This window comes from Coturnix japonica, chromosome 2, assembly GCF_001577835.2.
Source record: "Coturnix japonica isolate 7356 chromosome 2, Coturnix japonica 2.1, whole genome shotgun sequence".
In the NCBI taxonomy this organism is placed as follows: domain Eukaryota; kingdom Metazoa; phylum Chordata; class Aves; order Galliformes; family Phasianidae; genus Coturnix; species Coturnix japonica.
Window position 1 is genome coordinate 131446321 of NC_029517.1, and position 18065 is coordinate 131464385.

General features: G+C 42.4%; 1 protein-coding gene across 5 annotated transcripts in view; it reads right to left on the reverse strand.

The window, feature by feature from the left end:
* The window catches only part of SLC45A4 (solute carrier family 45 member 4), a 64129-nt gene that overhangs the window by 10363 nt on the left and 35701 nt on the right, over positions 1-18065 (reverse strand). For 4 of the 5 annotated variants that reach the window (XM_032442925.1, XM_015856394.2, XM_015856393.2 and 1 more), the window contains 2 exons: positions 16947-17566; positions 125-313 (listed from right to left, as the gene is read on the reverse strand). In XM_032442925.1, the coding sequence (XP_032298816.1) occupies positions 125-313; positions 16947-17190 (433 nt within the window). In that variant the 5' untranslated portion in view covers positions 17191-17566. The remainder of the gene's footprint in view (positions 1-124; positions 314-16946; positions 17567-18065) is intronic. The other variant, XM_015856395.2, reaches the window with a different exon arrangement.

An 18065-nucleotide genomic window follows, 5' to 3' on the forward strand; every position in this document is an offset into this window, starting at 1 on the left:
GTTAAAGACTGTTAACACAACAGGGACGTGATTCAGCTGCTGGTTGTAATATTCACTTCTTACAGAAAAATACACCTTCCCAGGAGACACACGCAGGTGATTCTGTGATTCCCTCATCACTTACCTATAACAGAGCCATTAAGGAAAAGTGCAACTCCAAAGAGGACACCGATGCAGAGAGCAAGGATGAAAGGCCGCCGGCGGCCCCAGCTCAGCGTGCAGCGGTCACTGGCTGAACCTATAAGCGGAGTGAAGATCAAGCCCAGGATTGGGCTGAGGAACCAAGTGAGGCTGTAGTACTGTTCAGGAAGACCTACAACAAAGACAGAAAGGATTTAAAGGTTACGTGGTACGCACCAAACGTTTTACTATCATGCCTTTCAAGGTTGTGAACTGATACAAACAACAAATCAGTTAAGATTTCTTATTGACAGGAAAAGCACAGGTCATGTATCACACACCTTTAATTCAACAATAATATACTTAAGCTATCAATATAAACGAGTGATCCAGCAGTGTAACCACCTCTGTAACAAGTTATTAAAGATTTAATGGGCTGAGGACGATGGACAGCATTTGACTGGTAAGAGAAGACCCCAAAACGCTGCTTTCCACCACGGCAAGCAGTGGCCTGCAGATGGCAGGCTGGTCCAGAAGAGCCGCGCTCTGGTCCTCTGACGTCAGTCCCCATCTCAGTTTATCAGCACAGGGCATGCAACCCCTCTGACACGCTATTCAGCAAAGCATTACATACAAAACAATCAGTTGCTGACGATCCAAGCGATGCCTGGGCTGAAAAGCTCAGAGTCTTTGCCCTATAGAGGAACATCCTGGATATGTTTAAAAACCGTTTAAGTGGTGCTGAGGGACATGATTTAGCAGAGGGTTGTTAGTTAGGGTACTATGATTAGATTGTGGTTGGACTCAACCATCTTTAAGGCCTTTTCCAACCTGAGCAACTCTATGATTCTGTGATCCCTTAGCAGGCAGATTACACCAATCCCTGCCCAGAATAGCCTAGGCTGTAAATTTGGAAGGCTAATCACCTGTTATTTAAAGTACCATCAAATCCCAACCAGTGATGCTGACTTCTCCCATAAGATAAATCAGGTCTTCCCAAGGCTGCAGGGATACAGTAATTACATCACAGGAAAATAAGCCCTCTTCCCCTCCACAAGCTACCATTAATAAAAACAATTTCACCATCAGGATTCAAAATCCAGTCTAAGGCCACGGTCTGTGTGATTTAACTTAGCTTTAACTTACTCACAAGCTAGCAAGCAATGCTGCCTTAATGGGCACCAAGTTATGGGGAGAGGTTTGCTGCCACTTATGCACATCTGCACTGGCATACAGAAGCTGGCTTGCTCCAAAGAAAATTAACAATAGCAAAGCAGAAGCCTTTAGCTCAAGCCACGTAAAACTAAATGCTAAGCAGGTTACGATATATTTAAGGTGGATGATTATTTTTTTGCAGGACATGGAAGAAACATCAATGCATAAATGCTCTTTCCCTTTTGCTTCCACAGGGCCATCCTGTTCAGAGGCAATTATGCATCAGAGGATTCTATTCTGTGCTGCAGCAAGTCTGTTCTAATGAAATCCACACGCTAAGAGTTTAACCAACTGGAAGTAAATGTCAGTGTAAGTAAAATGGATGCAATTAAGAGCCTTCTCTTTCTAATATTCCAACAGCCACTGAGAAAACTAACTTAGCCAAAAGACTTTGAGAAAGAAGATCTATTGCTGTTTTAATGTTGACTGTGAGATGTAACAAAAAGGAATATAGCAAGGAGCTAGTGTGTATCCATGGGTGCTTGTACAGTTTGTTGTGAAGCACCAGCCCAGGTTGCCCAGAGAGTTGGAGGAATCCCCATCCCTGGAAACATTCAGGGTCAGGCTGGAAGGGGCTCTGAGCACCTGGTGGAGCTGTAGGTGTCCCTGTGCACAGCAGGGGAGTTGGACTAGATGGCCTTTAAAGATCCTTTCTAACACAAATGATTCTTTGCTTCTGATTTTTTACTGCTAGCATTACTTTGATTTCAGTACTTTCAAAGTCAACTTTACATGTAATAACTCAAAAGCAGGTTAATGCCTGCGTTCTGGTTTGATTTTACAGATCAGTAAATGAAAGGAAAAAAGGGCTTCTACCCAACCCCTGTTACATTTAGCCTTATCTTTCTCTGTATGAGTCAGAGGAGAGACCGAAGTGCTTACTTGAGAAGGTTTTATTTCCCCTGATTGAAAAGGGTGATCTTCCCATCATCTATAATAAATCAAAGCCTAAATCCAAATATTTGCATTGAAAATGGCTTGCAAAAGATAGGAATCTTGGTGATTTCAAAACAGAACTAGAGACGTATAGTAGCTTTTATGGAAAAAAAAGGAGACTCAACCAAGTATGTAAGATTTGAAGATCCTTCTTTAGACAAACCACTTTGCATTTGTTTATTGAACTTTAGCTGCCAAAATATGCATCTTTAAGAAAAAGAGGCCAAGATAACAATCTATACAAGAACAGCCCCACGCCAAGAAAAATAGAAGAATTCCTAAAATTCCATCTTGGAGGAGCTTTGGGTAGCTCTCTTATTAAAGCTGAGATGTGCTATTGATTAGATGAATCAAACCTCTGGTCTTTATCAAGCAGAAGATTGAATCGTGTTCCATGCCATGAAGAGCCAACTCTCTACATACAGACTTAGTCTGCTGCTCTGATGTCTGCTGGGAAGCCAGACTTCTGCAAAGCTCACAGCCACATTCTGCCATGGGGCTTCCAGGAACGATCATTCTAAGGCACAGAGCTGCATTATGCCATGAGGTGAGACTTCAACATGTACCCTGTAGATATTCTTCAAAGCACTCATGCTTCATATTGACAGCCTACAGGACTTGCATCATTTCAGTAGTTGGGTTGCTTTGTGCCACACATTCTGATATAAATAAGTTCTAGTCAGGGAAAGAGAAATCCAACCCCAATGGTTCAATCTAATCCTAATGGTTCCTTTCTCTGTGTATATATGCTGGATGCTTATCTACACAACCATTTAATACAGCATTTTACAGTATGAAGACAGCTTAGAAGGCATCCAGGCCAGGACAAGACAACCATGAGCAGAAACAAAGAGATGAAGGGAATATTTTGACACCAAGAGCTTCCTTCCAGTATCCCCACCTAGTGGCAAGGGCTCAGATGCAGCACATGCTTAAAATAAACTTGGCTAAGGTGAGGTGCCAGGCCAGCAGCCCAGCAGTGTTCAGCCTCTGATGTGCAGAACAGATGCATGGATGCTGGTTTGGACTAGATTTTATGGCAGCTCTGCACTGTGAGCTTGGCATCCAAATGTCTGCCTTGCCATAGAGGAATGTAAAATGCTCCAACCTCTGAGAGCTGCTGTGCTCACCTACAACAGGCTGGAACTAGACTGGGACTGATTCTGAATGGCCAAGAGCAGTATCCTTTAATAAACACCGTTAGTGGAAGCTGCTAAGACTCACATGTGCACTGGAAGGCCAAAGCAGCTGCATCCCATTACCAGCTTAAGATAAAATAAAAGAGTAGCCTTAATTTTCCAGGTAGTGGCTCCACCAGAGGACTGCCATGCATCAACTTGGAAAAGCAATGATGCGGCATCTTGGGGAGAAAAAAAGGAGGAGCAGTAAGTGGAGCATTATGCTTTAGCATTCTGCTGATGGCAAATCTGAGGAAACACGCAGGAAGAAAACCACGCTGGATAAACAAGGTTAATATTTGTGTGCCACGAACTGAATGTGGAGCAGGTCACAAGTCAGATGCAGAAGTCTCATACAAATCAGTGAGAAAAAGAGCAAAACACAACAACAGCTTCTGTTAGCAGCGATGACTGCCACTGAGACCCTTGTAATATGGCATTTCCCAGCCAGCTACAAACAAACAGGACACTGGCTTCTAGTAAATAAGGGTTTGTTTTTTCCCAGACAAAAAAGTGCCCAACAATAGTGGGACCAGCACTGCTCACGGTTCACAGGAAATGCTCACTGTGTCACCATCAGTCTAAGGGCTGCGTGAGGTCACGAGTTACATGGAAGAAAGATTAACTCCCATGCAGCAGTTTCTATTCAAAACCTCTTTTTGATAAGTGCTATTGGGGAGGGGGGGAAAATAGTTCTTTATAAGCTTAACAATAAGATCTGATATGGGAATAGGATGCTAAGTGCCTGTTTTCATTCGTCAGAAATCATCACCTAGAGACTTGTTTGTACATTTAAAGTAAACACCATACAAATCTCTGGGCTCACACAAGAAGCTGTCATGCCTTGCGAATACTTCTTATTCTGCTGCATAAAACACCACACGTTGCTGTAAACATTCATACATAGATCTGTTTGAACTGCACTACACGAGCTGTTCTGTTTAGACCTTATTTTTAAAGTAAAATCAGTAATCATCAAAAAGCTGTGATGATATGAGAACATCAGTATCTGCTCTCAGTTTTGTTACAAGAGAATCACAGGATGGCTTGGGTTGGAAGGGATCTCACAGATCATCCAGTTCCAACCCAGTAAGTGCAGAAGACAATGCGAACTCAAGCATTTTAGTAGTGGGGTCTCTGTATGAGGAACAGGGATTTCAAGAGGAGGCTGGAAGAAATGCATCCAGATGTCTGCTCCCTAAATATTTACAACACAGAACTATCACAACTGGATCTAATCACAAATCTTTTTGCTTCTTGCTATTTTCCTTGGGTTTTAAGGCTTGAAATGGCTTACAGCTTGCACGGGGCTCAGTGCTGACAAAAAAGCCTGTATTCAAAGCATTGGATGTTGACTGGTGGTCCCAATGCTTCACTGCTGCACAGAGAGCAGCTCCTATGAGAAACCTTCTGGCCTGAAAGAAACTGAGCAATAGGGAAGGGTTATGAAAAGCATCCATTTCTCCTGGTGCCTGCTGCCACAATGAACCATTTCCCAACACGAGAGCACGAAATGCTTTCAAGTACCACTGGAAATCACAGCCTGATGTTGTATGGGAAGCGAGAGCCTCCCCAGTTTGCATCCCTGATATTACAGTATACTGGCCAAGTATGTGTGATCACAGGGCTCATTGCAATTGCAAGCATGCAGGTGGGAGAACTCAGAACAACACTGCTACCCTGAGGGTTTTAATTGCTGTTTGCTTTCTCCTGAAGTGCCTATCAAGTCATCAGGCATCTCGTATTTGCTCAGGGTCTCAGAAGTGACCCATTGCTATAAACAGACCATAAAACAGAGCAACAGCATAACTGTAGCTTAAGTCTTCCCACTGGTAAAATTTACATCCTGCATTTCCTTTTGTGCCTGTCAAATATGAGCCTTTCTGCTTAGCTGGCAGCATTCACAAGCTGTCAGCACATTATATACGTCTTATAGGCAGGAGTACGTGCACTCCGCATTCTGAACATACTTTTCTGGAGCACGCTGTCACCCAGTTGCAAGCAGCCCATCCTCTCCTTCCCCTCCTGCTTAGCTCCTGTCAGCAGGGATGTCTGCATGATGCCTGGGCTCCCTGCATTGCTCAGCACGGCTGTGAAGTGAAGATAGGGTTGTCTGCTTGGCTTCAAAGAGAAATCAGTTGTGGGCCAGGAGAGCGGATGGATAAAGCACGCTGCCACTGTTTGGATGGGGTTATTAGCTTTGAAGGGAGTGACAAGCAAGAGAACAAATAACTGGAAGGGATGTTATGAACACATAAAGAACACAGCAGTTTGAGGGACTGATATACAACAGCAAAATACAGATCTCCAACTCTATGAGCACAAGGGACTGCCTGCAGCCTGCCCTCAGTGCATCTGGAACAGTGTGAGGAGCAAAGAGAAAGGGCTGGAGAGATGCCTGCATTCCTCTCCCACTGCCTTCACCGCTGTCATGTCCAAAAGTTTATGGGTTCATGCTTTTAAAATGCACCTGCATTGTTGCTTTATTTCCTCTGTGTGGAAAGGACAAGTCTACAGACTGAAGCTGGATCTACACAGAGATAAATGAATAAACAATAGGAATATCAGAAGGATCAAATTATTTCAGAGATGCTGGAAAAAGCACACAGCATTTTCTTAAAACTTGGACTTCAAACCTTAAACCTCGTTAGTGGTTGGATGCAAACGAGTCGTGCTTTGACAGCAGAAACCACTTCTGAAAATGTGGCACTGATGGCAGCAGGCTCTGCTTGATGCCACTGGCTTCATGCCATGCCTACGGTGATAAGAAGATCCATCCACTTCCAAAGAACAATCTGAACAGCCCAACTGGCAATGAAACAATGCTCTTGCTCTCTTCAGTACAAAGCATCAGTGCGTGGCTTCACGTACAGTGCTGGAATGTTTTTAAGCTCTAGAAGAGTAATAACCCCTCCTGACCAAGCTATTTTGCCTTTTGGCACAGCTTTTGGTATTACTCATTCAACAGCCTGCAAACAGCAAACACGGTGGGTCAAATGACAGACCTGAAGGATGGGATTAAGGAAACAAGTGACAGGCCTCTTAGAGGATTTCATCATCCAGTTTTCCCATTTTCTGCCTCAGTTCAATTACTGCTTCTCAGCCTCCTACAACTGTCCTCCCCATCTCTTACTTGGCAACTGTGGGAGTCAGCAGTGTTTCATTAAGCTCTGCAGCCATTCTGCCGAAGTTGTAGAAAGGTTTATGTGACTTCTCTGACAATTTCTATTTGACAGCAAAGTTTTACAGCGCTGTGTCAGGAAAGAGAAGCACATGTTAAGAGAAGTGAGCCAAAGGTATGTGTGAAAGGGGGAGAGGGGAAGCAAAATCCTGAGAAAAGCTGAGCTCTGAAGCATCGGAGAAAGAACACATGCACTGAACTGCAGTCAGGAAAATATGGCTTTCCTTTCAGCATGGTTATAAAGACTGCCAAGTCAAGCTTTAAAAGCTCTATTGATTTCTAAGTTTGTAAACCTGCAGTAATTCAGGTAGAAGATCACTTCCAGCTTGTTACCCCTGTAGCAGTCCAACTTTCTACTTAACCAACATAATCAAGACACAGCTGACAATGTTAGCTACTCCCGAAGATGAGGAATGAAAGGCCAGACATATGATATACTCAGTGAAAGACCAAAGAATCAATTGCTGTTGTCGACCTTATTATAGTAAAAAGCCACTGCTGAAACCAATTCATTCGAGTTTTCTAGATTACCGGGACCATTTTATTTGGCTCTTAGGAAACTTCTTTTCATCGTGTCTTTCCCTATCACTCATTAACCAATATTCAGAAATATATCACTTTGACACCAATAATGAATCTGCATCACAACACTAAATGAGCTGAAATGGAACACAGATTTAAACCCAAGCGATGTCCAACATGCTTAACCAGCAGCAATAAAAACAATTCCTATTAACCCCCCATCTAAGAGCAAGTCCAAATGTATAGCAAAGATGTATGCAAACCCATATACGAACGCAGCAATCAATCAATAGTTTTGCCACACTAATCCTTCCTCTCCTTTATGGGCTTTAATTGAAATGCATGAGCTGTACGTGATGCCCCACTTCTCTGTGCATTACGTAACACTGCAGCACTTTGCTGCTCCTTCGCTGCAAGATTAGACATCAATTTACAATGCCATGTGTTGCCTGAAGATATATTGCATCCCAGTTTATCCCAAGCTCAATAGTTTTTCATCACTGCTTCAACAATATTGGCAAATTTATCAACAAAGGCATTTCAGCTCAAATCCCCAAACTCAAGAGACTTAGATGCACAATATAAAACCTTTTAGAACCACTCATAAGCCTGTTACGAACAGCGGAGCTTTTGTTGCAGTGATTAACACATTAATACCCTGGGATATGACCATCTATGTACGTAGCTGCACCAAACCCTAAAAGCCAAGAACCAGTGCTAGCACCTAGTTTTCCTTCACTCCAAGCCAAACCTCAATGCAGACTGAAGTGACCTTCTCCCACCCCCTACGAAGTCTGGTTAACAAACAGAATAATCACAGAATCATACAACATCCTGACTTGGAAGCTACAAAGACCACTGAGTCCAATTCCTGGCTCCACACAGAACCACCCCAAATCCAAACCCTATGAGGGTACTGCCCAAATGCTCCTTAAACTCCAGCAACCTGGGGCCACGATCACTACCCTGAATAACAAAAATAAGCCAGAGCAACATGATGAGTTCTCCAGGATATCCAAAATCTTGCCAAGCAGGCAGCCAGGCAGAGTATGGCCAGCACATCATTCATGGCCCTGCAATGCAAGCAGCAAAGAAAACAGCTCATTTCCAGCCTCAGGTTACATGGTGTAGTAAACACAGTGTACGTGAGTAAAACACAAGGAACTCTTCTTTGCACATTGATAGAAATCAGCATCTTCTCCTTCAGTTTTTAGGTTTTATCATGCTTGGAAAGTCACACAAAAACAGCAACTCAAAGATGGTGTTTTTTTGGCTTGTGGGCTCCTGCAGATGCCATGTGAGCACACAGGGATTACAGACCGGACAGTTGATCTCTGTATTTCAGTTGGGATCACATTTGCATAGTCCTTGTGAGGGTCAGTAAACAGGGCAGGCAGCTTCTCCTGTACTTACCCCAGCTGACCTAAAGCAAATGTAATAACCAATAGATGTGACAGCTATCTTGTACAAGCTTTGTATTCCAGCAGACATCTGTCCAGCTGGAAATACCTAGGGCTGATGCCACCTTGGGCCATTCATGTCATGCAGCCCCAAAAACCCTTTACTCCCCTTCTTAAGGCTCAAAACCTCCCCACACAAGCCAGCTGTTAGGCTTACTAAAAGGGTACTGCTAATTGTCGCTGCGCTGCAAAAATCAACCCTCTGCCCTTTCTAAAGTCTTTAGGACTATTGGATTGTTTATGGTGGGAATAAATGCTCTGCCAGCGATCATTTCTGTCACAACTGTGCTACTGGGCAGCCCTACCAGCTAAAAGGTCAGAGCAGCACAGCAATGCTGCTCGCTGTTCAGTTCTTTGCTATTTTAAAGCTGGTGCTGAATTAAGACACATCAGTACGTGCACTGATTCTCCTTGTCTGTTATTCATAGCGCATTTAAGAAGAAAAAAATAAAGGAATTCTGAAAATAAACCGTGCTAAGCTCCTAAAGAGAACTACATTCCTCTACGTGGTTGCCTTTATTGAGGTTAATTCCTCACGTAGCTGTATCGAGTGAAACACAAATCCTATTAGTGCTTTGACTACTTGCTTCAAGTGAACTGTGGGTTTCGGTTTGGAGGCCTGGTTTCCTACTTGGTCACATCCCTGCTCCAGGAAAACAGCCTTCACCAGTGGTCTTAACAAGCTCTACATGTACAAATGCTAACAGCACGACTATCATACAAGGCTTTTTAACCAACTGAAGGTGTTCATACAGCCTGCCTTCAGCTTTTTGAAATGCCTCTACTCTTGAAGTATGTTCTACTCATGTTCCAGAGATGTAAATGCATAGCTGATTTCACAGGATCATAGAATCCTTCCTGTACTGCGGGCCCCAGGCCTGGATGCAGTACTTTCAAAGTCTTCTAAATTCTAGCTTAAAAATACATATCTATCTTGATGGAGCACCCCAATAAGACAGCAAACATTTCCTTTCCAAATACTCAACTGATGAGAATCAATCATCAATCATGAGAACCAGGCAAATCTGTATCATTGTGAAAAGCAGTTGTGCTGTACATCACTTGTCACCTTTGTGCTGCTGCTTGAACTTACAAAAGAAGGCACTGCAATCCGTACAGGAGTTACAAGAGGACCCACCAAGATGCCATCATTCCAAACAGGAACAGTGACTGGAGTCCAACAACCAGCAACCTTTTATCATCGAGATCCACGAAAAAATAAGGGGAGAAACAAAGAGTACATCTGCTCTTCATTTGTGCTATAGCTTGGAACAAAAGATCAGATGTTTTGAGGCTGCAGAGGCATCTCATCGCTACATAATTTGTCATATCTGCATCAGAGTATGATAAACAATCATTTTCAGGTCACCTGATGTAGCCCATGTAAGACAGCAGGTATGCTTGTAATGACTCCTCCTTGCCAGTAAATGCCTGGCGTGGTGAGAGCTTACTCCCAGCTTTCCAAATCAGGCAAAGAAAACACAGGGAATGCTGCAACCGTATCCACTACAACTACTCCATGCCAGTAAACAATCATTTATCTGAATACCAGCGGCACTCTGCTGCCCTCAGATTCTTGAAGGTTTATCCCAGAGCGTCAATGTTTAGCACTGATTTTACAATATGCAATTTAAACCTACTTTTTTAGCCAACTATGTAAACTCCGAAGTGTGCAAAGTTGATCCGTGCTCTCTAAAAAGAACAATATTTTAACTTCTAGAAGCATCCAGACAAAACATTTGTAAGAGGTATTAAACACACACAGACCAGGAGCTCATTTACAGCCAGCAGAATACGATGGGAATTTGCAGGTTATCCTGAGGGCAGGTGGTTGGTTCTGATAGACTGAATTACAGAAAAACCATTGTTGACAGAGCAGGACAACTGATAAAAGGAGGAAACTCATGTTTTTAAACAGTCTATACGTGAAAACACATAGAAAATGATCCAGCTCTGTTTATTGCTTGAGTGGGAGAGACCAGAAGTCAGGATCCAGGAGACAGAAATACAAGTTTAAGGTGATTTCAACAGGAAGCATACAAAATTTACCACCACGTTAAGAGGAATTGCACTGCATCACAGTGGGACCCTTGGCAAAGACAAAACTGATGCTGAGGGCAGAACCAGACCGACTCTGTTGTTCACTGACTGCAGTGCTGAAAGCAGCACTTCCATGGGGAAATGGCCACGCTTCGTTTTAAGGCTCCTTGAGGTCAATGGAAGTTAGGTCTAAAGATTTAATGGAAAAAGAAGCATCAGTGCTGCACCGTACCCACTGTTACTCAAAGAGTTCAGAGAGCGACAGGAGCTATTGGGGATTTATCCAAACCCATGTAAGTAAGATCTATGACCCAATTTTTCCATGTTTAATTAAACGGACTTGTATTAAATTTTATCATCAGGCTGAATCAGCAGCTCAAAACCTTTCCAATACTTTCTTGCAAAATAGCCTGCAGGAAGCATATCTGAAACCTTCTCAACTGTTGTTTCGTTAAAAGAAGATGATTAAGACAGAGTCCCAGAGGGTGCATCACAGCAGCAACGCTATTGCAACAAGCACACAGGAGACTCAGAGGAGAACTGAGCTTAAGGGGCTGCAGCTTTGACAATCCTCTTGAAGCGAGCTTTATTAAAGCATTACGTGATTTGGCAGCAGCCTGTTGACATTCTTTTCATTTCAGAAGTGGCCTTAATTTTATTTCCTTGAAAAGTAAAGACTCCTGTTCATTAAGGAGTGCTTTCCCCCCCCCCTCTTTTCAATCTTGATTCACAATCTACGTTCAATAGAAAACCCTCAACTTGAGGGGTTTTCAAGCTGGCACAGCACCGCCAGAACTCATCCTAAGAGTTGAAAGGTTTCTTTCTACAGTAAGGAAAAGGCAACTGCTTGCTGGAAAACTGCCTCGCCTGCAATTACGTGGTAATAAAGAACAGGGAAGCACTATGGTGTTGCATCTGTTATCACTGTGCTGTTATTACTACAGAGTTACCTCTGTGTCATAGGTCCGGGTCAAATTCTTTCTGGACAGTATAGGGAAGTTCACATTCCTGCTGTGAAAGCCTTTTCTGGGTGCACTGTATGTGTACTCGAAGCTTCACCTGACATCTTGCTCTCCTGAAGTCCTTTTAGATACAAGTATTAAAAGCTGAGAGATGTGGCAAATTTGGCTGCTGTTGCACGTGGTTTGGAGGCAGATTATGAAGAAGGGTTTAGATTGCAATAAAGGGTCACGTTTAAAACCACTGGACTTCAGCATGTGCTCGGGAGACCTAAGTCTGCCCCAGCTTCTTGTCTCCCATCCTTGCTCCACCACGCACAGAAACAGGAGTTCTGTTTCCACTCTCAGTTAAAGACATGACAGATGTCAAAGCATCTTCCTACATCATTTCAGAAAGCCTGACCTCTCCTCAACTTTGACTAACGAAGGTAAAGAGAAGGCAGCATGCTGAACAGGAAGGATTTACTATTAGAAGCAGCTACAGAAGAAGAGAGATATTCATTCCCTTCTTAGGAGGATGATTATTTCTGGAGGCCTTGAGCTCTTCCCACGTATCGCAGACTGAAGCGTCAATCTCTGCAGAAAACTAAATGGATTTGAAGAACATAAATGGCAACAAAACTAAGAAGTGCTTTTAAATCTTCATCCCCTCACAAGAGCTGACAGTGCATTGTCACACAGTTTGCTTTGTCTTGCACACTGTGATTTTTCTATCTGTCCACAGCTCTCAGATGTCAGTGTTTCCTCTGGTATATTGTTACACTGCCTTCAGATGACAAAAGCTCTCAAAAGGAAAACTTGAGAAGGTTCAAAGTGTTCTTATGAACAAGTTTCACTGCAAGCGCTCTATGCATGGAATAACAATAAGCCAGCTCTGTTTTAATGTCCCCACAGAAGATCAGGGACTTTCATTTAAGACTCAGAATGGGAGAAAACAGTACCAAGTAGTTTGGCTGCGGTTGGACTTGATGATCTTCAAGGTCTTTTCCAACCTGGGTGATTCTATGATTCTATATGTGTGGCTGTTCTTAGGTAGACTTGTGCCTCTGAAGGACACATTCTGCTGCTGTTGTAAATTGAAGGTCAAGAGGTGAAGAGAAACACGATGTACGACCTGAAAACCTCATTGACCTGCTTTTGGTAAAGGAAACATACGGTAAAATTAGTGTTACACAACTCTTTAGTAGACATAAAGTTAGACAACAGCTAAAAAACGATGGGTGGGGAGGTTTTATAGCGCAATCAGCACTTGTCTGTTAGTTGCAGCTTTATACATTCCACCATTTGAGATTTGAATTCCAACTTCACATGATCTACAAGGACAGTATCTTCAAAGTCACCAAGGCTGATGAGTGTATTCAATTCAGCCTTTACTAGATCGGGTTCCCTGGAGCCACTGTAAGTTCAGTTCCTGCCCATAGGTCGGCTGTGTAACAGCCCCCTCCTTAGCACAAGTCAGCTTCAAGAACTCCTACTAAGGAAGAATACAGATCTGCAATTCACTCTCAGCATCCTGGGTCAGAGATAAGGAATAAAGGTGACAGTGAGCCGAGCTGAAATTAACAGCTTTTATGTTCAAGAGGTTCATCCATCTGCAAGTTTTCCCAGCCAGCCTTTTTTCGCTTGAATTATAGGCAGCCTCTAAAAGCTCATCCATCCCTTTGTTTCCATCTCCCCCACCAGATCTTTAAGGTTTTGAGATTGCCTTTGATCTCAGGCTCAGCCATGGAAAACAACCCCCTTCCTCATGGAATCGAGTCAGCAACTGATACTTTCATTCCTTTGAAGAAACATACCTGAAGGCCGACTTATCGTTAACATTTCACGCTCGATTTCTAACTCTACCTCCACAGTCTCTTTACCTACACGCATTCCTCTCAGGTACCAACCAGCACTGAATTTCAACTGGGAGGCTGACTCCATCATAAGGAAAGTTCACTCCACGGCATTAACTCTTTTTGGGATAATGACTTCTCCGCAACCATGCTGACATTTCTCAGGCTCAGCAGTTTCCATTACTGCTTAGACACACTTTTTTCCATACCGGCAATTTCACATGAAATACATTTCAAGACCCTGGAAGCACAGTCTTAAGCTTTAGGCTGTAAGAACTTTCAGTGTAAGATAACGCAATTAGTCACGATAGCTGGGAAGAAAACGTAGCCAAGAACTGACAGCTCAAGCTCCATAACAGCTATCCCATATTTGAGACAGCAGTAATGACAGCCTTCTGTCACTGTGAGAGCGCGTAATGACATCAATAATTTCTTCTCCAAATGAAATGAGCCACTTGTACTCTGCTATGCTGAGCTCAGCCCTTCTTTGTATTGGTATCTATTAACCAGCACTGCAGTGCTCCGTTTCCAGGAATACTATTTCTTTCTGTTATTGCCCTAAATGACATATGCTCAGGGTTAAGCTTAAAACCAAACCCTTCAACATTTAATGCTAGATCAGCTAACGTTCAGTACAAGAGCCCATTAAATCTCCCAGCATAACAGAATAATGCCATGACAGACAGGCGCTCCAATACAAAATACATTACTAAAAGCTATTCTTGCTTATCAGACCTGATACACTTCAGTCAATGTTTCTACAATATCACACATTCGATGCATACCTTATGTTAAATCACAGCAATGAAGCACTTTTTACAGTGAAGTTGGTGACACTGTAAAGGTAAGCAGGACACAAACTGCTCGTGCTTTTCCTTCTGTAAACGCACATTGTTTCTTTCTAAACGTGCTCATGTAATGTACTTAATAATTTACGCAGGGGAATAAGGAACAGTTCTGGTGCTGACAGTCATTCCTCTGCCTATTAACTATTTATAGAGTAATGCTAGCATTGGAAAGAGCCTTTGAAGCAATAGCAAAGGTTTGGCAAAGCTTTCATCATATTAAATACAAGATGTGAAGCTGTGATTGCAGCTACCACCACTCATTTATCACCATGGAATTTCTTCAGCAAGCAGAAGCCAGGTTTCATTGCGCTCGGATTCTAAGCAAGTTACCTTCTTAATTTTGAATTCCTCTGCTGCAGACAGTAAGAAGTCAAAGAAGGAGTTAGAATAAATTGCGATATCTATTTGGCTTGCTCTTGTTGCTAAGCTACTAAAACCTGTTTATGGCAAAACTGTTAACAAGTTGTAGTTGCATTTCCGAGAAGGCAACGTAGCATCAATCTGAACACGGCAATAAAAACAAGGATTACAATCACGAATCTGAAGGCATTTTGGTGGGCGTTCAGCATTCAGGGACTTACAGAGCTTTCTAATTTACAGCATCCTCTGACTCAAACAGCTTCCACTGCTGCCCTGAGCTCTTCTGTAACAAATTCAGAGCTTCTGGAAATTGAAACACGTTTACAATCCAACCACTGAAATTGAAAGGGAAGATCTCAAAGGACACCTCCTACTGCTGCCACAGTCTGGCTTACACAACAACAGGTCATTGACCTGCCAGAGCATAACTTGGAAGGCTTGTATTGGATACTAGAAGGTTCTTCTCACAGCAGACAAGCATTGCAACAGGTTCATCAAGGAAGGGAGGGATGCCCCATCCCTGGAGCCATTCAAGGCCAGGCTGGATGTGGCTCTGGGAGCCTGGTCTGGTGGTTGGTGACCCTGCATGTATAGCAGGGGTAACCACCTACCTCCATTTAGGCTCTACACAGCGCTGCACATCATCACTGCATCCCTGCAGTCTTCTGTCTCTTTGCCAGCTTTTCTAGAAATGAGAGCTCTATTCTTCCTTTCCCTTCCCCCAAATCCCGACGATATTTTGATCACTGGGGTTAGGGAAGGAAGGGAAGGGAAGAGACTTTTTCAATTATCTGGAGGAAACAGATTTGCTAGAAGAGCTCATTAAAGAAATGTGAACTAGCAGAGTGATCAGTAATTAAGAGCGTGGTTTGTTTATACTGTCTGACCTTAATCATTGGTAAGGTAAAGCCAACTTAGCCAGCTATACATTTTAAACATCCAAGCGCCAGCACAAACAAGAAAGCAAGCAGAAAGTACAGGTCACTTACAGAACTGGGGGTCTCCTCAATGCAAAGCATGACAGAAGCACTTTGCATGCATGGTTGACAGTAATTTAATCAAAGCTCCTAATACAACTCAGGTAGCTTAGATCTCTAATTTTGGACTTACCTAAAACCAAAATACCTGACAGACATTATGAGTGTTCTTAGGTGAAGATAATACGTGTTTTGTTCAGCAAGTCAGGTCAATCAGAAAGCCTCTATTCAGAAAACACATATAATCTATTCTAACTGTCGCCGAGAGATCAAAAGAGGGCACATGAGCTCCAGGAATGAAAGCTTCCAGGTAATTTTGGAGCAGCAACCCACCAGAACCCCTCATTTTTAACTGCAAGAAGAGTGCAGGAAGGAGTGTGTACATCGGTATGCTCACATGTTTTATCTCATATATGCTTTTTTATCATATGATAATGTTTCATTTCAAAAGCTGACCTTGAATTTTTAAAACAATGTTGTAAATGTTGTCCAGTGAACATCTTAGAGACTTGGCTGGGGGTTTCTTATCGCCTACAAGTGAGGGTGGTAAAGGAACAACCGCCATGTCTAAGCCAAACAATAAGCATACATTGTGCATACTGTTATACAATGTAAACACATCAATTTATTCACACAGCGGTATGCTCAATGCAGTGCTTCCATTCACATTCATATGATTCACTTCTGATATCTGATAGACAACATGATTTTCTGGATTTGATAAGGTATTATTGATACTGGAAACAGTTTATTGGCAATCTAACTGCAGTACTCGGCTCAAAATCTAACACTATTCCTCTTCCAATTCCTTTCTCCCTCAAGCTATTCATGCCACGTTTTATTAATATTTGTTTGTTTAATGAAACTACACACATGAACCAGATAAGACTCGCTACTAGTTTAAAAGAAATACACCACTTCATTAGAACATGGAAAAGCAAAACTGTGCAAGTAGTTATTCAGAGATATTATAACCTGAGGCATTTATCTGTAAATTAAAAACAGCTTCACTGAAATCTTCTATAGTCTGATGTCACTAGCTTTGTGGATACCTACCTTTTAATAACAAGTTTTAGATGTGAATTCCAGTCAGGTTAAATGTTTACAGCAAGAAGCAATGTTAAACAAGACAAATGCAGGCAGAAATCCTCCCTGCTTTAACATGGTCACATACCGAATCCGTGGCACAGCCAACAATAAAAAAAACAAACCCCTTTTCATCCTCATTTGCAGCTACTGGATCACTTCCTTCTGATTCCAATGAGAAAATGGTGCTTAAAATATTGATTAACAAAAAAAAATGAGAACTACTTACCAATTTGTAACAACACAGGCGTTACCAAAGCTGTCTCCATGGCGTAACAAAATTCCCTGCCAAACATTACTGCACCATGCATCACCCATAGGCGTATCGGTATCCGGTCTATGGATCCTTCACTAATGGTCTCCTCTCTACTTTCATTCTCCTTGTTTTCCGGTTTCTGAAGCTGTGCCACAGGTAGATCTTGAACTTGCATAGATTCCGAGTCAGCATTCTGGGGAGCCATCTTCATTACCATAAAAATATATATATATATGTTATATCTATATAAATAACACTACCATAACTCCACAAACAAGTTAGGGTGTCTTCTCTTTCACCTTCTGTTCCTCAGGCAAGTAATGCTTATATTCCTCTTGTACAAACAAGTATCTTGCAACTTCTTTTGTAGATACGAGTCATAAAGAATGGAAAGCTATTTGGTAGGAATTCCAACATATGGCTTGCTGGTTTACTGTGAGTTAGAGTTAAAAATCCATAATTGCCATTCAGTTAATACCAGTTTCATAATTATTATTGAAGAAGTGCTGAAGTTGTTATTCTTGCTACAGAGAGGTGGACAGGCGACACAAAGAGGTGCTCCACTGTTAATCCCCATCGAGTGGCTGATTAATCTGCAACAAAAAGCAAGCATTTAAATATTTCAATAGTATTTTCTCAGGATATTGTACCTCCCCCCCTTTTACCATATACCCTATTTCCTGCTTCATGCTTTCCATTGTCCTTGCCTCGTGCAGGGTCTTTCATTCCATAGTCCCTCCTACCCCTGAACTTTCCACTGAAATGCCATTGTTCTTCATGTTTAAATGATGCCTAACTGCACTCCTGTGTGGTCCTGCACGAAGCCACAGGGGAATACATATATCAGTATATATACACACAATTATATTGTACGTAAAATGCTTGCCTGAGAACGAACACCCAGCAGAGGGCTAACAAACTGGGAAATTAAAGCAGGCTCCATTTCAGAATCAGCATAGGATATTCCAGTACTGTGCCAGGAAGATGACTCTTAAGCCAGGAAGATGATTCACACAGATTGCCACTTACTCACTAGCCATGCAGCCTTGTGTTCAGCCTTTTGGAAGCTGCCAGCTACCTTGCACCTAAGAT